The sequence below is a fragment of the Paramisgurnus dabryanus genome, chromosome 8, assembly GCF_030506205.2.
Source record: "Paramisgurnus dabryanus chromosome 8, PD_genome_1.1, whole genome shotgun sequence".
NCBI lineage: Eukaryota > Metazoa > Chordata > Actinopteri > Cypriniformes > Cobitidae > Paramisgurnus > Paramisgurnus dabryanus.
Window position 1 is genome coordinate 37,968,325 of NC_133344.1, and position 23,563 is coordinate 37,991,887.

The 23,563-nt window shown below is 36.6% G+C and overlaps 1 protein-coding gene across 4 annotated transcripts in view; it reads left to right on the forward strand.

The window, feature by feature from the left end:
- limk1a (LIM domain kinase 1a) overlaps window positions 1-23,563 on the forward strand; it is a 69,533-nt gene that overhangs the window by 24,781 nt on the left and 21,189 nt on the right. For 2 of the 4 annotated variants that reach the window (XM_065281755.2, XM_065281758.1), the window contains one exon: window positions 15,089-15,227. In XM_065281755.2, coding sequence (XP_065137827.1) covers window positions 15,089-15,227 — 139 coding nt within the window. Of the gene's footprint in view, window positions 1-3,814; window positions 3,938-4,253; window positions 4,462-15,088; window positions 15,228-23,563 lie in introns of those variants that run through there. The other 2 variants (XM_065281757.1, XM_065281756.2) reach the window with 2 other exon arrangements.

The window sequence follows — 23,563 nt, forward strand, 5'->3', positions numbered from 1 at the left end:
TTATATATCTATATATTGTCTTGGGCTTATACAAGGTACCATAAACAAAGCACAAGGGGTAAATTTTTTACAATATGCATTTTATTTTTCCTTATTTCCCAATGACTCTCACATTAATAGCGCCCACAGCTTGCTAGTAAACACCCAAACAATAACGTTATATGCATAAACCGAACAGACATAGATTATTGAAAAACCACTGCAGTTTGTTAACCAACGTATTGCTTTATCCCAACTAATAAGAACGCCAGACTTTCTGTAGTAATCAACACATTTGTAGACAACAGCGGCCGACTGCAGTTTAGGAGAACTATTAACATGAGTTAGACATTTAGCCTGAGGCTTAGTTAGCTGGTTAGCTTGAATGCACACAACGTATAAAACTACATATGTAGCACGCTTAACAGAACCTAAAAGCAACAATGTATAATTGTACTTATAGGAGGAGCAATCTGGTCTAAATAAACTAGGCACTAACCCATCCTTCATTGTTAACCCGTTTACAGATTAGAGAAGCAGTCATCAGGGCCTGTTGTGGTATTGTAGATGAATTTTAACTACTGATTGTACACATCCTCCTCCTCTTTGGAGGTAAAAAATGAACCGAGTTTGCTTTCTCAGCGCAGAGACAGAGAACACAGCGTCTTCTGGTGTTATTATTAATAGGCTGGTATAAGATTCTGGCGGTATGATAACCTTTAGCAAATATACCACAGTTTTACAGTGTTGCGCTATTAACATTGCAACACTAAAATGTGTTATTTTCAAATGCCAGGTAAAAATAATGCCTTTAAATTGTAATATGCTTTTAAAAAAATATTTAATATTTTCGTAATGTATTGTAAATGTAAACATCAAATCAGTCACATGACTTAATGATTAAAGAATTTTGTATAAACACAGCTCATACATTGGAGACTGTACCACAGAACCGGATCTGAACTCTGGATGACTCGTTCAAGGCACTCAGAATCGACTCTTTCTTTTGAAAACCAATAACTTGAGTTACGGTTCACTTTTTCAGACTGTTCACATTCCCTTACAACCATATAACACACTGCATAAAAGGGTTATTTTCACGATAGCATAATATGTGTTCTTTAAATACCAACTTCAGTCATGAAACGTTCTTATAAAGCTGGCAGCTAAGCCTGTAGCGACGCGTCAACGTCATATTTTTGCGTCGACGCTTCGACACAGCTCGCCACACGCACGTGTGAGACAAAAAAAACAATTAAATTTAAGGCCCAAAAAATGAATGATCACATTCGTCTAATCTTTCGTAACGATCCTCTAGCTCCCCGTCCCATAAGCAGGCTGTCAAAAAAACGCGTCTCTATAGGCAGCCTGAGCTCTGAGATCTGCACACAACCTTTCACCAACCACTCAAAACCAAAATAAAGTTTTCCAACCAATCACCGACAGGGGGTGGCTGTTGTTAGGTAGAAAAAGCAAGTGTCAAACCTCCTAACAGTCACACCATGTCGGTGATTGGAATGTCTTTAAAATGATGTAAGTGAAGTCGTACATTGCTAATACTACATGATTTCAGCGTATATAGGCTGGAAATGTGTATAGTAATTTTCTTGTGGACTGAATAAAGTCTACGATTGGCATTTCTTTTTACGACCAAACCCAGCACAGTGTTTTAATTCTTGACGTGATCTTTATAGGCTTCTGTATGATTGTTAACTGGACTGGATTGGACATTGAACTTGAAAGCGTGACGCGCATATCTGATAGCGCACGTGCACAGGTAGAGCTTAAACGACTTCATGTTCGCGTCTTTTTGGTTTAAACGGACAAATGCTCATATGTCAAAATAGCTGTCTTTGTGATTTTCATAGTAAACATGTGGTTACTGTACGTCTTAAACCGAATAAACATTGTATTGCATTCGGTCTTATAATAAGCATAATCTGTCTCTGTCATTAAAGTTAATTATAAAAAAGAAAAGTTAGTATCTTCGTAAATAAAGAATAATCCACATTTACTTTAAAAATTTTTTGCCAAACATCCTTTGTGTTGAGCTCTGCTATTTGAAATAAGTTTAAGGTTTATCATGGAGTTTAGATTTCCTGATCTTTTGCTTCATTAAAGGGATAGTTCACACAAAATGAAAATTCTGAAAAATGTTCTAAACCTGTACGAATTTTCTTTTTCTGATTGACACAAAAGAAGATATTTTGATAAATGATGGTAAGCACACAGCTGATTGTAACCATTGACTTCTATAGTAGGAATAAAAACAACATGATGAACTTCAATGGATATACCATTAATTGTGTGCTTACCATCATTTATCAAAATATCTTATTTTGTGTTTATCAAAATAAAATAAACTTATACAGGTTTAGAACATGATGGTGCAGTAAATGATGACAGAATTTTCATTTTTGGGTGAATCCCTTTAACAGAAATACAGAAGAAATGTTCAAAATTCACCCTTATTATGTTTACATCTTATAATGCATTCATTCATGCTTTCTTGATACATGGTTACACATCGTTTTCTTTCATGGACTATGGACCCCCTAAAGTAGCTTTGGCCACCCCCTGGCCTGAAATCACTGATACATCCGTTAAAGTATATAATTAAAAATGTTTTTGGCATTTATTTGAGATACATTATGGTTTTTATTAATCAAGCAACAGAAACTAATCATTAGATTAATCGTCCAATTAGTCGTTAGATTAGTCGACTAATCGGAAAAATAGTCGACAGATTAATCGTTTAATAAATAGTCGTTTACCCCTCTACTGGCAGCACAGCCAATCTATTTTCCTATCAACGTGATCTATTTAATTTAGTCCTGTCCTGGTTTATCTCAATGCAGTGCACCATGCTCCCCAGCACCACCTGCCTAGATCAGAATAGATCTGCCGAGATGACTGCTTGCATACCCCACCATGTTTTTTAATACAATACCAGCGTAGCCGTTCAGATGTAACTTAAAGGGCACCTATTATGCAAAATCCACTTTTATAAGGGGTTTGGACGTAATGTGTGTTGGCAGTGTGTGAACACAATCACCCTACAATGAAAAAAATCCACCCGCTCCTTGTTTTTTAATCACCATTAAACCAAAGCAGTTTCATTAGACATGCCATTTTGATTCTCTTATCAGTGTGAGGTCACATTGATAAAGACCCATCCACTTACAGTCCTGCATTATCATAGTTTCCACCCTCAGCGAGTTGTACTCTGATACCAGACACTATTTTCTCAGACTGTACTTCACTGTCTGTGGGTGAGGAAGTGAGGAGCTGTAGCTTATTTGCGTTTAAAGGTACAGACATTAAAATGCCTTTTTGCTTCCATCCTAATGGGGCATTTGGGACATGCTATAATAAATGATCTGTGGGGTTTTTGAGCTGAAACTTCACTGACACATTCTGGGCACACCTGAGACTTATGTTAATCTTGTAAACAGGCCATAATAGGTGCCCTTTAATAACATGACAGAATATAGTATTTTGGTACTGATTTGTGAATGGTATCTTACAGATTAAAAGACAGAATGTGTGTATTTACCAAAATGGTCATTCAGGTAATTTTACGGTGCACTATTACTGTGAAAAAGGGCTAAAGTATCACAGTTGTCAAATCTGATCCGATCACAGCAGTGTAATTTTTTGTAAATTAAAGAAACAAAAAGCAAACATCACGCTTTCTGTCGTGACTGGGGAAGTACTGGAGGGAATAACCAGATGATTTGAGCTTCCACTGTCAAACTAACAGAGAAACACTTTCATTGATGATCAGATCACCTGACCTGGAACCAACCTAAAACTACATAAGGAACTACACATTGTCATTTTACAGTCAGACTGAATTTTTTCACAGATCTAGCAGATCTTTACCGTTGATCAAAACAACATTTACTTGATTTCTCATAAAATCCACAGTGATGGCGTTTCGGTATTACAGGGCAAGGTAAGATGAATTTGAATGAATATATTAAATCAACCTTTCATATAATGCTTATAATTCAGAAAATCTCATTTGTAAACTATTGGATATAAATGGTACTCAAAGGAGGAACTTAAAATAATAATATGAAATGCTTATTTAGACACTTACTTTAACAATGAGTGGTATCAGTGAGACAGAAAGTGTGTATTGTACTCGCACTAATAAAAGACTCTGAGTGACTGCAGTCTAAAGAGGGGAAGTGAGGGAAACGTGTGTGTCATAGGGTCACAGTGGCTCCCATCAAGCCGTCGAGTGTATATAGAGCACAGGAAATGATCAAACACCAGCCCAGAACACTGAGAGCAAAGATCTGTCTGCCTCTGCGCAAACATGAGTTACCCGGTTAGCTTTGTGTCGAGATAATAGAGGACCTGTCATTGTCTTAACATGAGCGTTCTTCCGGAAGCCAACATAAAGGTGCGATTGCTCAGAGGAGAGATGATCTCATGTAGAAATCGGCGCTATCGCCGCATCAAAGGCAGAAAGTAAGTCTGTGATCTTAATAGAAGCTTCATTTGCGAGCATATATGTAAAGCTTCGTGTTTTCAACACTCTTTAAGTGTTGAAACCTGATTTGAATTCAGTTTGTGTTGATTTTTTTAACTCTGTGAATGTATTTATTTTGACCGATGCTATAAGAAGTTCGAAACAAATGATCAGTTAGGATGGGTGTGTATTGTCATTAGAGTTTCACTTCTGTTTTTATCACCCAACTGTCATGTTTTACTAAAAAGGCAAGGACTGAGTCCCAGATTTAATTCAGGAGAGAATGCTTTATTCTGATTGGTAGAAAAATGTTGCATTATTTTTCTATAACCACACATCTGACCTGTCAAATGTCTTAAAATAACCACTAGAGCAATGTTTCATTGTATAAGTGAAATAATTGACTTCGGTCCTTTGAATTGTTTGAAAATATTGCACACCCGCAGTGTAACTCCGCTTCGCGTCGTGCCTCGTGACCACCTTAAGTGTGCATTATTATTGAATAATTCTTACTTATTACATGGCTCCCTAAAATGCAGTATTCTGATTAACAGGTAAAGTTTAATATAACACAAAATATTATTTCTTTTAATAACATATAACATTTTATTTACAAATGATTAAATCAAATAATCTGTTCGTGACATTTGAATGTCTGATCTTAAAACCGAAAGCAAGCAGGTTTTTCTCGTGGAAGGTCTGCATTTGTAAAAATGAGCAAATCAAGTTTTTATATTAATATTGTTATGTTCCATACTTTATTTATGAGGTAAATAGCCATAGCCTAGGCTTATTTCTGTGATGACAACCTGCTGCGTATATTAGGACATTTAAGTAGTTTTTACTAAACTTTTTCTTTAAAACAATGTCTCGTATTATGTGAAGATATGTCAGGGCAAAATGTTTAAATTAAGGCAGCTCTTCTTCTTCTTCTTTCTTTATTTCTTTATGCCATTTCAGCATCTACAGCTATATTCATGTCGAGAACCAATCAATCCATACACAAGTTGTATTCAGACAAGTTGATTCATACACAGGTTGGGAAAGGGACAATTTAGCATCTCCAATTTGCCCAACCTGCATGTTTTTGGTCTGCGGGAGGAAACCAAATTAAGTCAGCTCAAACATGCATTTTAGTCTGGAACTAGAATATGCCCTGTCCTGGGAACTGCCCCTTACTGTATTTGTAGTGCAGGTAAACCTGAAATAAACACAAAACAGCACAGACAAAACCTCAAAAACCATGCAAACATAAATCTAGAAAGAGTCCAGACTATAAAAACAGTCCAGTTCAAAACTCCAATTCAAAGTTAAAAATCAAGATGCAGCAATGGACACACAAGCACTATTCGGACGGGATTAGTTTTCCAAACGAAATTTGAGTTTCAACGTGTCCCCTATGACATCTGTGATTTAATGTGCCGATTCGGACGGGATTAAAATGTTCAGGCTATTCCAGAGATGGGAGTGTTTGTTTCATGCATTTGGCCGTTGCAGAATATCACGTGCTCTGGATACGCGTGTTTGTAATGTTTGATATTTTGCTTTAAATGTAAAATTATTACAGAACATTTAATTTATTAATTTAACTTTAACAAATCAAAAGAACTTAAACAAATCATACTAAAGTAGCCTACATATTTTAAATAACTGGCTGCTTACAATAAACCCGTTATAGAGTTAACGTTAAACAAAATAAGGTTGAGTTTACCTTATACTGATATTACAGTGGCTAGTTTTAATAGTGTTTAATATTCAGCTCGTCTTGATTTAATTATTTTATTTCGCCGAATGGAAAAAAAACATCCATATCTGAATGAACAAGAATCAGAAGTACAATTTAAGCGCGTTAGTAAAACCTACGCCAAATCACGTTGGCCGAAACACGACACGAACCGCGTTTTCAAAAGATATTGCGGGCAAACACAGACATTTGCATCCGTACAGGATTACATTTCTCAGAGGACCTCTGAGTTCGGCGAAAAACAGTAGGTAAATTGCACTGGAATTCTTACGGAGGTCGTAAGAGAAAAACACAGACGTGGCTGATACGGACGTAATTAAAAACACAGAGGACCTCTGAGAAACACGATTTTCTCAGAGGTCTCCTTGTAAAACTAATCCCGTCCAAATAGGGCTAAATTAAACACAAGATACAGGAGACAAATACAGATATACTGTATCTGATCTCTCAGAAATATGGATTGCCGTAAAAACTCGTCATTGGCAGGGAAGTGTTTTCTCTTAATGGACCAGATAACTAGCCAGTGGCGGGGAAAGAGTTAATTTCACACAGTAAGTTCTGACACCAATTTGACCTATTGTAACTTAACCAACATGCATGTGTTAACAGCATGGGCAGTGTATTTATCTCTTGGTAGACTGTTTTTGGTTTCTTTAAGCAAGACAGAGAGGGCAATTCATTCATTCATTCATTCATTCAGAAAAGGCACCCAAGCATTAAGTTCTGGGAAGGGCTTAGTAAGCACAAAGAAACTGCTGGCATGCAAAGCTTTTTCCAGAAAATGCTGTATAGATGTCTGCTGAAGAACCAGTACGAGACACTGAACAGTAGCTGAACTCTTAATGTTGTGTTAATTTGTGTATCAACAACATTTATACTATATGAAATTAATGCACTACTATTGTGCTGTCTGTGCTTTAGTTGAGCACTCACAGGGTTAATAGTGTTTTATTCTGCATGCCGAGTGCGTCTGTTAGGACCAGCTTTCATTATCATTGGCATCTTGATTTCCTGGTGGTCTTTAAATGCTCCAATAGGGAAGAGCCGCCTTAAAGATGATGTCATGGCTTTTTTGCCTGATGACATCATGTTGATAAGCGTTTCTCAGCGTTTTCCTTGTCTCGTCTGTCTGGATTTGCTGATATGTCGTGCTGTAGCTGAAGCTCATCATCTCTGCTGATGTGGGAAATGTGACCTCCACAAGCATCTATGATTTTAAGTTAAAATCTCTCACGCTGCAGAAAAAAAGTTTTTTTTACATCACATATTTCCTCATTGGATTAAATCTGAATAAATTATTTTTAATCAGTAAAGTTTGACTCAAATATGAATTATATTTCAGAAACACCTGTGCGGTATTACCTGTACCTGTTATTAATACTCTGCGGTATTTGTCTACAGTAGTATGACGATGGTTCTCATGTATGTGTTTATGTCCAATGGAGATCTCTCAGTAGATTTCTCACACATAACAAAGTATCTGACCATATCTCGCTGATCCTTGTCAGTTTCACTTGCTAACTGTGTTTCCCATGTAAAACTTTCACCATATAACCTCCAAAGCTCTTTCTTTATCTGAACTGCCTCCACTTAACCATCTCTGATAGTCTTTGATAGAAGAATAGTGGTAGATTAGTAAGAATCATCTTTAAACTGATGACAGAAGATGATAGCTGCAACTGCCCTGTAAACAGATTCAGTTTTACCACAGAAATAAATGAAATGTTTGTGAGTATAGAAGTGAAGAAACGGTCATCTTATCAATAGCTCCTCTTTCATTCTCTCCCTTCTACCTTCTTTACTTCATTTCTTACTGAAAGTTACTATGATAAGAGTAGTTTTGCTCACCAAAACATATTTACCGCTACCATAGTAAAACTACTGCGTTTGCATGAGTACCCTTTTGTTAGATTTAATCCTAAAATCTGATTCCACTTGATGACTTATTATTAAGAAGAGCATCAAGCATTCGAATTGTCAGATGTTATACATTGCAAAATTAGGAAATGCGAATGTAAAGGGTATTTGCAGCCACGTTTTAAATGATGCATTGATCAATATGCTTCTTTAGGCTTTAGTAAAAGCGCTGGTTTCTTGCTGCGTTGTGGGTAAAGAAGCGCAATTGGCAGTTACAGTCGTGGACTCTGCGGATAAACTGCGAATCGGGCGGATGACGTGCCGAAAAATAATATTTTAATTAAATTTGGGCGGGTGGCGGGCGGTTGAACCAATCAAATAAAAAATATGTTTACATTGTTAAATATTGTTATCTGACTAAACCTACATCCAAAAAAATAGAGCACACTTTGTAATAGTTCAATTTTTATTAGGCCTTGCACCGCCCAATCAGCGGATGATGGGCGGGTGCGGTTTTAAACATTGGTAAAAAACGTTGGTGCGGATGGATCGCGGACGGATGATGAGTTTTGTGATGTGGTTGCGGATGAAATAATAGCCCATCCGCGCATCTCTTGTGGGCTGCTGGTGGGCGAGCCTTAAGCTCTAATCACCCCCTCTCCAGTGCACGTACATTAAATGGATAATTTCACACGATCCCATGTTTAAGTGTCAGCTTCCAAGTGTCAGTCATTAGATCTGTTGATGACGCGCATTTTATATTGATGTGTGCCAAGACCGGATGGTGGTTTATGGCCATGTCTTGACTTGAGTATGTATGCTATGTGTAGTGAACCTATATACATACAATTAGGGTGATATAAAATGACTTTAAATATAATATAAGATTTTGGATATATGTATATGTTAGCATACAGACAAAGAAATGAAAAAATAAATACATAGGCCTATATATGTAAATGAATGTGAAAAAATAAATAAAGTGGAAATAAATAAATCTATTAAGAAATATATAAACAAGCGTGGAAAATACAATTATACATAAATAAGGAAATACAGTTATAAATTATACATAAATAAGGAAATCCAGAATACTGTTAAGACATCTTTCTTTCATCTTAAAAGTATTTTAAGTATATTTTTGCTGAAAAACTGATTAATACCTTTTGTGTTTTCATGCATTGATTATTGCAATGCTTTATTGGTGGGGGTCCCAAACGCTACCCTAAATAAACTACAGCTGGTCCAAAATTCAGCCGCCAGAATACTGACTGGAGCCAAGATGAGGGATCACATCACTCCAGTCTTGAAGTCTCTACATTGGCTCCCTGTCAGATTTCTGGTTGACTTCAAAGTCCTTATGCTTACATATAAGGCTTTAAATAATTTGGCTCCACACTATCTCACTGAGCTTTTAGTATCCTACACCCCTGTGCGTGCTTTGCGCTCCTCTGAAACTGGCCTTTTACAAGTTCCAAATACCCGTTTAAAATCTATGGGTGATAGGGCATTTTCAGCTGTCGCTCCTAGGCTTTGGAATTCCTTGCCTGCTCCAATTAGGCAAGCAGAATCCCTTAGTGTTTTTAAATCCTCCCTTAAAGCTTATTTCTTTAGGGTAGCTTTTACTTAAAATTGATCTCTCTTTTAACTGACCTACGGTCTTATTTTGTGTGGTTTTATATTTGACTTATTTTATGTATTGCTTGTATAATTGCTTGTTACTTTTCCCTTGTTCAGCGCTTTGAGATGCTACTTTAAAGGCGCTATAAAAAATAAAGTTTATTATTATTATTATATATTAAATACTTATTTCTTTTTTTACATGTCCTTATATATTTCTGTATTTATTTATTAATATGTAAGATCTGGCTCTCCATATTTATATAATTTGTTTAAGTATCAAAAATAGTACAATATAAACCAATGTTCCTATCATTACCATTACTGCTCTACCAAACTGCTTTTTAAACATGCATTTCACACCAGTGGTATCCCTAAAATTTACCATAGTTACTACAGTTATCAATTTTACAACAGTAATCCGTAATAGTTATTCATATTTGGATGACACTGGTGACTAACAGCAAGTTACAGTAGTACAGTAGCACGGTATTGTACTGTACACTACTGTCCAGAAATGATGGCTGCTTCTTGTCTAAGAAATAATAGGGTTTGCATTGAATGAATGGAGTGAATGATGTGAAAGAGATGTGTTGTTTTAATGAAGTGTTGACCTGATTCCCTTCAGAGATAGAAATGGATGAGCGATGTGTCATCCACCCTCTGATGTCTTAGATGTCTTCCATAGACTACAGGAGAATGATTACCAGCATCCTGTTCATCTCTTCTTTCATCCCTAAAGTCTGTTAACAGAGTCCTGAGGGACAGGGATGTAGATTACCCAGCATTCCTTTCACCAGGCAGCCAGACACTTTGCTGATGGAGCATTTGAATTGTTTTCATCAGTCTAATGGAGTGTCTTTGACAAAGCACTTTCTTTCATTTACACTGATAGACAAAAGGCCGTTTTTAATGGTTAATGTTTAGTGAAAGATCAGTATACCTACTTTATTTAAGGTTTATCAAAGGAACCAAACCTGGAAAGGAATATTCTACTGGAGATTTAATATCAGAACAGTTTCTTTTGAGTAATAATGTTTGTTAAAGCAAAATTAATTCAGACTCATACATTGTTGATTTAAAAAAGGTACAATTACATATAATTCAATATTTACAGAGAAAATAATTACACCAGCGTAAGCGCTTTGTGTGTGCGCGCTAGCATACAACCATTATTTTACGGGTCCAGTTAAGTATAATAATCAAGTAATTGCTTTGAAACAATTTGCTTCTGCTTGGATCCATGGTGTGGATATGCACATTGCAACACACATCTCTTTGTGTTCATTCCTGTAAAGAATATGAAATCTAAAGGATTTCAGCTGCTTACTCACTGGCTGTGTGATGTCATTGAATGTTGCACATGAATGGGGCGACACCTTTTTTCTCTTTCAGCAGATTACATTACACCAGACCAGTGTTTCTCAAACTTTTTCAGCCCAAGGACCACTTCATCTTCCAATATTTTTCTGAGGACCACCTAACAGAATCTGACTCTAACACGCCCCCAAAAAAACAACAAAATAGGAAGGATAAGCTAAATTTAAGTTTAATATGCAACTGTTTTAAGTCAAAAACAAATTTTTTAAACACAAATGCAATGCTATGTTCAGAAATTATTATATTAATTTTATTTCATTTGAAAAAGTAAATGTAAAATGTTTTGCAGCTTAATATGAACAACAAACTGCACATGTGAAAAAAAACTGCAATTAAACATACTGTAACAGCCTAGGTCCCACTTAATGTCATTCCAAAGAGCACTTCAGTGCACATATCAAAAAAGTTTATAACATGGAACATAACATTGTTTTATGCAGTTTTTTGTCAAAGCTAATTATTACAGTAGCCCTATTTCAACAACAACAGCCATCTTAATAATTGGCAAACATTAGGCTAGCTTCTAATAAGACAGAATATGTTTTTAGATTTGGCAAGAGCAGTGAAATCAGGTGTATGTTTGTCAGCACGATACGCATACAGTGGTGCAAATGAACTGTTACTCGTTTAAATTGCATTATTGTGTGAGAACGATGCTTTGAATTTTGAAAAAACGGCAGTTTCATTTATTAAGACATGTAACGTAAATGTCATTGTTGATAAGCAAGTCATAATTGAGCAGACTTATCAGACAACAATTGTCGGAAAAGGCAGTGTTTTAAAGCTGGAAATACAACAAATAAAGTTAAAACAGCCATAGAATCCGGTCTCTTAACTCACCACAGTCAGCTATCGCGTCTTGAGACGCGGGCGCGAGCGGGGGAGGCGATCGCGTTGAACTTGTGGACCAAAGCGCGAATATAAACACGTGACACAGCTGCTCGCACCAGTCACGTGACTCGCGCTCTGCAGCTCATGCTGTATAAAACAGACGCACGCGCATCAACTCGTAACTGTAGGGCCCGTTGTCTAACTTACTAAATTTATTCTAGAGATGTCTTTTTTACAGACTACATAAAGGGACGGATCAAATTACCTTGGGGGCCGGGTCTGACGCGCGGGCCGCAAATTGAATAGCCCTGGTATAAACGCTTGCCTAATTTATTTAGGTCATCTTTTGGCGGACCACTAGGGGGGTTTGGCGGACCACTAGTGGTCCGCGGACCACACTTTGAGAATTACTGCACCAGACCATACTGAACCCTGACTGCTATAGATGTTCAGACTGAAGAAGATGAGTTGAGCTGTCGAACTGTAGGCTTTAGTTTAAGATGATGTTCAGTCAGTGGGTATACAGTAATGAAGGACTCTGGTTTTCTGGGTGTGGAGGTCATCGAGTGCCAGATGGACATTAATGGGTTTGACTCCCTGTGGGTTTGATCTGATCAACCCGTACTGTCTCTAATGGACGGAAATGGCAGAGAGATATTTACCTCTGGCTGGTGTTATGACACCACACACATATGACACAAGATAAATTATACGCTGTCATGTGATTTTATTTGTGAGTTTCTCAATGTACTTAATCACTTTGAATTAAAGTGAAACCCCCAGCTGTAAATGTTTTGGTTGGTTAGTGGTGACATCAGCTTTGACTGTGATAAATAGTAATGTCTTCTCTTCCGAAGGGCAGGAATTCAAAATATGTGTTCAGTGTTTCATGTGTGGCTCGTCATGTTAAAATATGTGTTTGGTGCGTCATGTGTGTGGCCGTCATGTGAAAATATGTGTTTGGTGCGTCATGTGTGGCTCATCATGTTAAAATATGTGTTCGGTGCGTCATGTGTGTGGCTTGTCATTTCACAATATGTGTTCGGTGCGTTATGTGTGGCTTGTCATGTCAAAATATGTGTTTGGTGCGTCATGTGTGGCTCATCATGTCAAAATATGTGTTAGGTGCGGCGTGTGTGTGGCTCGTCATGTCAAAATATGTGTTTGGTAAGTCGTGTGTGGCTCGTCATTTCAAAATATGTGTTTGGTGCTCAGTGTGTGGCTCGTCATGTCAAAATATGTGTTTGGCGTGTCGTGTGTGGCTCATCATGTCAAAATATGTGTTCGGTGTTACGTGTGTGGCTCATCATGTCAAAATATGTGTTTGGCGCGTCATGTGTGGCTCGTCATGTCAAAATATGTGTTTGGTGCATCGTGTGTTTCTCATCATGTCAAAATATGTGTTCGGTGCGTTGTGTGTGGCTCATCACGTCAAAATATGTGTTCTGTGCGTCGTGTGGGGCTCATCATGTCAAAATATGTGTTCTGTGCGTCGTGTGTGACTCATCATGTCAAAATATGTGTTCTGTGCGTCGTGTGTGACTCATCATGTCAAAATATGTGTTCTGTGCGTCATGTAAGGCTCATCATGTCAAAATATGTGTTTTGTGCGTCGTGTGTGACTCATCATGTCAAAATATGTGTTCTGTGCGTCGTGTAAGGCTCATCATGTCAAAATATGTGTTTGGCGCGTCATGTGTGGCTCGTCATGTCAAAATATGTGTTTGGTGCGTCGTGTGTTTCTCATCATGTCAAAATATGTGTTCGGTGCGTCATGTGTGGCTCATCATGTCGAAATATGTGTTAGGTGCGGCGTGTGTGTGGCTCGTCATGTCAAAATATGTGTTTGGTAAGTCGTGTGTGGCTCGTCATTTCAAAATATGTGTTCGGTGCTCAGTGTGTGGCTTGTCATGTCAAAATATGTGTTTGGTGCGTCGTGTGTGGCTCATCATGTCAAAATATGTGTTCGTTGTTACGTGTGTGGCTCATCATGTCAAAATATGTGTTCAGTGTTACGTGTGTGGCTCATCATGTCAAAATATGTGTTCGGTGTTAACGTGTGTGGCTCATCATGTCAAAATATGTGTTTGGCGCGTCGTGTGTGGCTCGTCATGTCAAAATATCTGTTTGGTGCGTCGTGTGTGGCTCATCATTTCAAAATATGTGTTTGGTGCGTCGTGTGTTTCTCATCATGTCAAAATATGTGTTCGGTGCGTCGTGTGTGGCTCATCATGTCAAAATATGTGTTCGGTGCGTCGTGTGTGGCTCATCATGTCAAAATATGTGTTCGGTGCGTTGTGTGTGGCTCATCACGTCAAAATATGTGTTCTGTGCGCCGTGTGGGGCTCATCATGTCAAAATATGTGTTCTGTGCATCGTGTGTGACTCATCATGTCAAAATATGGGTTCTGTGCGTCGTGTAAGGCTCATCATGTCAAAATATGTGTTTTGTGCGTCGTGTGTGGCTCATCATGTCAAAATATGTGTTCGGTGTGTCGTGTGTGGCTCGTCATGTCAAAATATGTGTTCGGCGAGTTGTGTGTGGCTCGTCATGTAAAAATATGTGTTCTGCGCGTCGTGTGTGGCTCATCATTTCAAAATATGTGTTTGGCGCGTCGTGTGTGGCTCGTCATGTCAAAATATGTGTTCGGCGTGTCGTGTGTGGCTCATCATGTCAAAATATGTGTTTGGCGCGTCGTGTGTGGCTCATCATGTCAAAATATGTGTTCGGAGTGTAATGTGTGTGGCTTGTCATGTCAAAATATGTGTTCGGTGCGTCGTGTGTGGCTCATCATGTCAAAATATGTGTTTTGTGCGTCATGTAAACCTATCATGCATCATGTCAAAATACTCTGCTCCACACGCGTCGAAAAAATTATGATAAAAGGACTCATGTTCACGAAATGCTTGCAAGACCCTAAATTAACTCTAAACCACACCTGCCAACCTTTATGGATTTTGTGTAGCAGATATGCATTTAGACATCAAATTACGCTGCTACGATTTGTCACTTCAAAATAAGTGAAATGCCATGAAAGTGTCATTGACAGGAAAACGTTTTCTCTTAATTGACGAGTAAACTTATTATGCCATTTAACCCCCCCTCCCTTTAAAGTAAACTGGTAACTTGATCTTGCTGTTCAGTTTTGTCTATAGTCTAATGGTATGATTTTCTCTCTCTCTCTCTCTCTCAGGTGCTGTGAGTGCGGGGCGTCCCTTTCACACTGGTACTATGAGAAGGACGGCCGTCTCTTCTGTAAGAAGGACTATTGGGCTAAATACGGGGAGTTGTGTCATGGCTGCTCAGAGCCCATCAACACCGGACTCATCATGGTGAGTCCAAATCTATCAGATACCGGATCTTCCTCATCTCTCATCAGCATGCAATCCTGTTTTCCATCCGTCAGCTTGTCACAGTCGCTCCAGTTACACCATTTTACAATACACCATTCACAAAGTTACTGCGCTCATATCCCTTACCATGTAGTAAAGAGCGATACTGTGTGCTTCAATAAAAAGAGCTGCTATCTATAATTCAGAGATTGTGCTCATGAGGGGAAAGTTTGTGTGGCTTTGGGTTTAACTGTATAATACAGCGGTTCAGCAAGAGCAGTAGATGTTTACATTTAGCAGACGCTTTTGTCCAAAGCGACTTACAAGTGAGGTAAACAGTAGAAGCAATTATAGCAACACAAGAACAGCAATACATAAGTGCACTGGAAATATCATCAAGTTCAACACAATATACATAGATAAGGGATTGTTAGTATTTTTTTTTTTAAGAAATTAAGAGATTAAGAGAGAGGGAAATAGAGAAATGTGTTTATTAAAAGGGGACATATGAAATTTTGACTTTTTCATGTTTAAGTGCTATAATTGGGTCCCCAGTGCAAGAAAATGTGAAAAAGATAACCCAGTAACTTAGTTTTTGTAAACCCTTCTCTGCAAGCATGCGAAAAAGTATAGAAAATTCTGCTCCCCTTGTGATGTCAGAAGGGGATCTTATTGTAATAATATTGGCTCTTAATCTGCACTATCCAATTACGGCACTGCCATTTAGTGGGGGGAGAGAGAGAGAGAGAGAGAGAGAAATAATTGACAGCACAATTGAGTTTCAATTTCAACAAACCACCATTATGGTGATCAGTGTTTAGAACAGAGAATACATTTTCAATAACCTTTACTTTAAAATGCTTGACTTTGTTTGTAAAACATTCAGTCAAATAATAAGGAGCATCTTAACACTACTGCATTATATCGAATTACTCAGAGAAACGTTTCACAGACAAAGAATGATTTTATCATAACATCAAATATAAATAACATGACCACTGATACGCATGCATTTCCTCCTGAGGCTGATGGTGATGACGCATTCTTATCATTTTTTTTCTCTAAACACGATACAGCTTTATACAGTTTCAATCTGTCCTGTTAATGAAATATGCTTTTTTTGCGTCAGTAAATTAGAGGCCTATAGCTCTTTATCATCCATACCATGAGGACACGAAGCAAATGCATTTTGCCGAATTTACAGCTGACATTTGGCCCACACACATCGTTCATAAAACTCAGGTGCAGTTAACGGGAAGCCCCGTGCGGGTGATAAACTGTTTCTTACACTTACATTTGTTACCTTTCACCTACCCTGGACACTGAATTGTGTGGTTTCTTTCACAATAGTAAAGAGTTTTTTTTACATTTGTTTTAACACATTTGTCAGTAGGCTTGATGATTGTTGATTTGGTTAAATAGTTTATCGCTGTTAATGTTGTCCTTCTGTCGGGTCTAAAGCAAGTGGTTTGAATATTTTTTTCCTCTGGTTACCTGCGAGCACACTGTGCAGTAATCAAAGTCTCTTATACTGGGAAAAGTGAATTAAAGATGGCTCAGCATCTTCATTATAGTCTTCTGCAGTCTCTAAACGTCCATCTGCAGCAGCAAAAAAAACAACAACAACTGCTGCAGTGACCCAGAAAGTCAGATGAGATTCATACTTAAACTTTCATTGTATCTTAAGGGATGTGAGAATGAAAGAAATACAATCTGTAGTCACAGCAGGACGTCGTAGCTGATGTTACTGTAAATTGAATTGCAAAAAATGTATCTCTTACTTAGTTTTTGTCTTGTTTTCCATTATAAAAATATAAAAAATCTGAAATCAAAATATATTAACTTGTAACAATCTCATAAAGAGATTAAAGCCCCACTCTGTAGGATGTTCACCACTAGAGGTCGCTATTACACATTATTACACAGCTCTTTGTAATTCTTGATTTTGATTGGCCAGTCATTTGCAGGTTTGTTATTCCCAGATCTAAAAACACATGGTAACATGAATGCTTGGGAAAGTAAACGGGTGTCTGTGTGGAGGGTCTGCATTCATTAAAAATTAGCTAATAAATATTTCAAATCGGTATTCAAGGTTCCATACCTTACTTATGAAGTAAATAGCAGAGTAATAAGCTTACACACTGCAACAATAACAAAGGCGAAGCTCAATGACGTCATTAAGGAAAGTGGAACGATGGGAGACCTCACGGATGATGTAATGAATTAATGCTTTATTTTGGGATAATTAAGGGGATTATTAATTGCGATAATTAATGGGATATAGGGTTGGATATTCCATTTCATGGAATAAGTCATTATATTTCACGGTATATGTTTTTCAGTTTGTAATGCTTTTGGATTATAAAAATTTGCCACTCACTATAGCTTTTAACTAAATGCTCACCACGGTTTTCAAATATGGGCAAGTTAAAGTGAGTCTGGAGTGAAAATGCCCAGAAGATAACAACAGATTAAAGGAGCATTTCACCCGTAGACACTTTAATCTTTATTGAAAGTGTGTCATATTTGTAGTCGCTATGTAACATACATTTAGAATTTGGTGCCTATTTGACCGAGAAAAGGGGTGTTTGTAGTCTCACTCCCTCAACAAAGATATTGGACTTCCTTCTTTCAATGATGCAAAATGCTGATTTTTACGTCATTGAAAGAAGGAAGTGCAACACTAAAATCTGTATATCCAGCGGCAACTGAGAAAATGATGCATGACCATTCAAAAACATGACTGGGGTTCTAACTATACAAAAAATTATGCAAATAGGTGAAGTGTCCCTTTGAGTCTTGATAGACAGAATCTTGTTTTTAAATAATTTTTTATTTAGACTATTAAAGATACAGTATAGTACGCATTGTATTTTGTATATACACTACATTAAAAAGAGGCAATATGTAAAATGAATGGGTATGAATATGCACAAACCTATAGACAGGATAAATAACTTGACTGTATATGAAAGACGGATCTCTAGATATGGATATTATAAATATGACCAGTGCTATGAGGCGATCACCACGGAGTCTGTTTTAAGGTCTTGACGTACTTTGAGTTTTGTCCTACCATGCTAAAAATTCAGAAAACATGTGCGAGAAGTGCTTTCTTTATTTATATTTTCTATATTTCATCTAGAGACCTCTGATTGCCTCTGACCTTTTGCTGCATGAGCACAGAGAGAGAGAAAGAGAGAGAGGGATATAGTAAGCGAGCGAGAGAGAGAGATAGCATACGAGAGAAAGAGAGTGAGCGAGAGAGACTGGCGGTGGATTCACTGGCGCTTATTATGAAATTACTGAAATTACTCGTTCATTTGTTATGAATGCATTATTTTACATGTTTTTCTTTCACAATTAGTCTATCATGCAGGAGTGCACTTATTTATATGACACTGAATACACAGAATTAAAAAATCTGTTACGTCTGACATTTTATTTCACAGTAATAGAATATAACGTCATACCGCCCAGCCCTAATTGGATTTTTTACTTTTTGGATAATGTAAGTACTACATTAACTCTTTCCCTGCCATTGATGAGTTATCTTGTCAATTAAGAGAAAATGCTTCCCTGCCAATGACGAGTTTTTATGGCAATCCGTTTTTCCGATATTATCCACCAGGTGGGGCTCTTACACAACTTATAAAACCCGAAGTATTCCCTTAGGGCAAACAGTCAGAACTCTGTGTATGTTTTGATTATCGCTCTGAATCTGATCTCTATCAAAATTCACACAAAAGCAATTATCTCAGCTTTTTGCTCAAAATTTTGTATTTTTGAAGAAACCTACCCATATTTGAGAGGTGATAAAAAGAGAACAAATTCAGGTAGGATGAAACGTTGAAATCTAAGGGTTTGTTCTTTCATTTGATAAATTGTATGTTTATATATTTAAAGAAGAACATTTTCTAGAAGGAATTAAACTTTTGTGAAAATCATAAAAAATGCTGCCGCTGGCTGGTAACTTTTTTTTTTTTTTTTAAAAGCTGTGTGTTTTTATATTTTATTACAGAAATCTTACATATTGTGGCTTTAAGTCTTGTTTTCTGAAACGAGTTTTATGTTTAAAACAGTTCAAAATATCTGCTAGCGACTTTATTTAAAGTTAATTTTCTTACCCCATAGAATGATATTTTTACTTGTTTTAAGCATGAACTCATTTGATGAATTTTTTTTTTCTTGATTTTAGAATTGTTAGATATTTAATCTGGAAAACAACTACTAAAAATGGCTGGGTTATTAAAATTGACCCAGTGCTTGCTTGTTTTAACCCCTATGGTTGCATAAAAACAACCCGCATTGAATCATTTTTAACCCAGGATGTGTTCTGTCTAATTTTTACCCATTATGGGTCAGACAAAAAAATTGAGACAAAAAATGGTTTAGACAAAAACTAAGACATTTATTTTTTGCAGTGTGTAGAAATTTTTTTCGTCCACTGAACATTAGTTTTATTGTTAAAATGGTTGCCGCCAAAATGATGTTAAAGTAACTATGGTGCTTCTAGACGTTATTTGGCAAACATTCTCACAAATTGGAGTTTCACAATAGTGATGTATGCTTTTTACGCAGAGTGAAATGTTGTAATGAAATAATACTCATTACATTAAAACACATGTTTTCCTAAGGTCAATCTGTGGGAGACACTTTTCAGACCTTACATCATATTAACACAATAGTTTAAAGTTGACTTTTCTCTCTTGCACAACAGTCCTATCATCAGTCATCAGATTCTCTAGTTTATTTCAGCCTCTCTGAGTCAGATCCAGTGATAAATATCAGGTTTAGTCTTATCTTACTCATATGATAACACCAGACTCATGTTAAGAGCTGAATTTGTGTAACTGGTAAAACAGATGTCTGTTTCTATCTGTAAGCAATACAGTTTCTATACAGTTTCTGTTTAGTTTATTTTCTGTAGTAACATGTTATTTGGGTATTTCCTCATTCCACATATCCTCATGTGTCACTCTTATCAGATCCTTAGTTATATTTAGTCCTAAATGGATTTCACAATTTGTGAGCAATTTTGTAATCAAAATGAGTGATTCTGTGGTCATTTGATGTAGACGTTGATATCTACAGTTACGAAGATAACACAAAAACTAACTTAATAAGTGGAAATTTATCAAGTTATTAAATAATCGTGTAAATAGGGTTTAAGTAAGAACAACAAAACAAGTCAAAATAGGAGCAATAAATAAAAGGTTCAGGTACATTTTTATTAACATTATAGACCATGGGTCTTCAACCGGGGGTCTGCGGCCCACAGGGGTCCGCGGCAGAACTGCAAGGGGTCCGCCGAATGATGTTTAATCACAAGCATTTTTTGTTAATAATATAAAACATGTACAAAACGTTACATCCAATCTTCCCTTGGAAGCCACGTAAGCTCCCGTGTGCGGTGCAATTATAGTCTGCGGACAAAAACAAAATATCTAAAGGCAAAGCATGCGCCAAATCAGGAATTAATAAGCGGTAGCGACAAAAAAGTTACCTCTGCATCATAAAAGTAAATCATGTATGCACGCTTGTTTTTCTTTCAGAATGTAATTTTATATTCAGAGCGACTTTTCTGTGTTCTAATCTATATTTCTGAACTTGGACGGATATTCAAGCTGTTCAGATTTGTTAATGCTGTAAAGCGCTAATTCGACAGGCAAATAACACCACAGCATTATAAAACTGCGACAAAACTTTTTTTTTGCATTGTATTTGCAGAATTAATAAATGATTTAAAGGTTTTGAATGAGGCATTAAACTACAAATTCACAAATCCAGCTGTCTACATAAATGTCTTTCTGTAGTTCAGCTGGTAGGGCATTGCATTAGCAGCGTGAAAGGTCATGGGTTCATTTTCCACACATGACACATTCTGATGAAATATGTACTTTAAATAAACTGTATGTCGCTTTGGATAAAAAAAACATCTGCTAAATATAAAGGTTTATATGAAAGGTTTAGATGAATTTCATAATAAGGCCTTACTTTCACCAATGTCACTTCAGTCATTGTTATTTGTATTTTAAAAAGAGGGCGGTGTTAAGTGGATTTGAAGTGAAAGTATTTGATGAATGTATACTACCTGCCAAGAGGATTCGGTCAATATCATTATCTCATTTGTGACGGAGGTGGACTTTAACTTCCCATCTAACTGGATGGTTAAAGCTGTCACGACTTTAAGCCAGTAGTCAAAGGCTCTTTAAACATATTTTTACCCAGCATGCACCGCACGAAAGTTGAAGCTCTATTGACATGTATGACAGCTTCAGAGAGCAGCTGGTGTTGTTACTGTAGACATCAAATCACCTTAGTCCGCTGTAATAACATTGATTATTGGGTCTCTCCGCAGTGTCAACTAGAATCCAAAATCCCTTAACAAACCATCAATCCATTCTTACTGATTAGAAATGTACTCTTAAAAATGAAGGTGCTTTATAGTGTTGCCATAGAAGAAACATTCAGTCAAAGGTTGATTAAAGGATCTTTATGAAAGCATTCAGACAGTAAAGGTTCTTCTATGCATTCTGAAGCATCTTTATTTTTAAAAGTGTAATATCAGAGAGTACATTTAATCTAGCATCTTAATTTTGCTTGATATTGACAGAAAGGACTTAATTTTGAGTATACAGTAGGGGTGTAAATCGGACAGTTAGTTACGATATGATACAATATCAATTTTCTCCACCAGCCATGCGGTATTTGCAAATACACTGACAAACTTCTTCAATGCAATTACGATTTGATTCGATTCGATTAATTTATGTGCCTAGTTAAGCTGTTATATTTTACACCTTACAAATGCAACCAACATTACGTGAACATTTAATTTAACTCTTTGAAATTGGCACAATCTCTGTCCCAATTGGAACATTTACAACAACAAACTTTGAAAAAATACACTTTTTTAAATGAAGGAAAATAAATAATCTGCAAAAAATGGCAACAGTCAAAAATCTTTCATTGTTTTGTGCCAAAATATGCAATAGTGACAATCACTGAGGTAGTTGTAAAAAAACTAAACTTTGTTTACTTGCTGACACTAACAGACGAAAATAAACTAAAATGTGGCTTTGGGGGAAATGCGTAGATACACGTTGCGTCAAGGAATGAGTAAAGTGTCAAAATAAAGGTACCTCATATCGATGTATTTTTACACTGCTAGTATACAGTATTGTACTTTGTGTTATCAAGGCAACGCTGTAGTAAAGACTCTGGTTATGGGTTACTGTCAATCCCTAACACTCAATATTACTTTGTTATTTTAGCTCAATGCAGTTTAAAGGTGCCAAAGAATGCATTGAAATAATCTCTTAAATTGTTCTCTGATATCTACATAGAATGTATGTGGCTTTATTAATTGCAAAAATGATCCAGAGACGTTTTTTACATGTCCAACCATAGGATTTTCCTTTAAAATGGTCTATTATTACCTTATTTGAAAGGGATGAATAATAATGTTGAGCTCTGCTCTGATTGGCTGTTTCTCAGAGCAGCTCCTTCAGTAGCTTTGTGTGTGTGTAAACAGACCTCATGTTTGAGTCAGTATCAGATGAAAATACATATTTTGAGGAATAATCAATTGTTTGGAGATTGTTAATGGACATTTCTGTGTTCCTCAGTATGGACCTGCAAAACGTAACTGTAACGTCAATAGTAAAACTTCAGCCTAAACGCTAGCATATACATATAGCATTAACTAGCATACAGCACTATGTTTTTAGCATTGTACCAACATTGTAGTTAATTTAATGCTTAATTTAATCACGACTGTAATGTCACAGTTGGTGTTATGTTGAGATTGGTCTGTTTTCCAGCGGTCTTTTGCATGCATGAGGTTTATATAAGAAGGAGGAAAGAATCGTGTTTGATGCTCATGATATGTCATTACCATGTACAGAACTCTTATTATTCATCTATGACTAGAAAAATATTTTTACATTCTACACCACCTTTACATTTCATTATGTCATATCTAGATTTTTTATTTTAAGCTGTGAAATATACGCCTGGATATTACTTGACAGTTCCCGGGATACTCCCAAATCTTTTTTTTTTACAAAAATATTAGGGGTGTCACGATTCTCCAAATCCTCGATTCGATTACATTTTCGATTCTAAGGCCGCGGTTCGATTCGATTCTCGGTTTTAACATGTTTTTTTTTTTAAAGACAAAAATCAAAAATTGTGACACCCTTAAAAAAAAAACATTTTGTGTATTGCATTTGTTATATTTGTCAGTAAATTATAAATGCAGATTAATTTGAAGTCATCAATATTTAGTGGAGGTCAAAACATTGAGCCTGTCTCTTACGGTAGTAACTGTA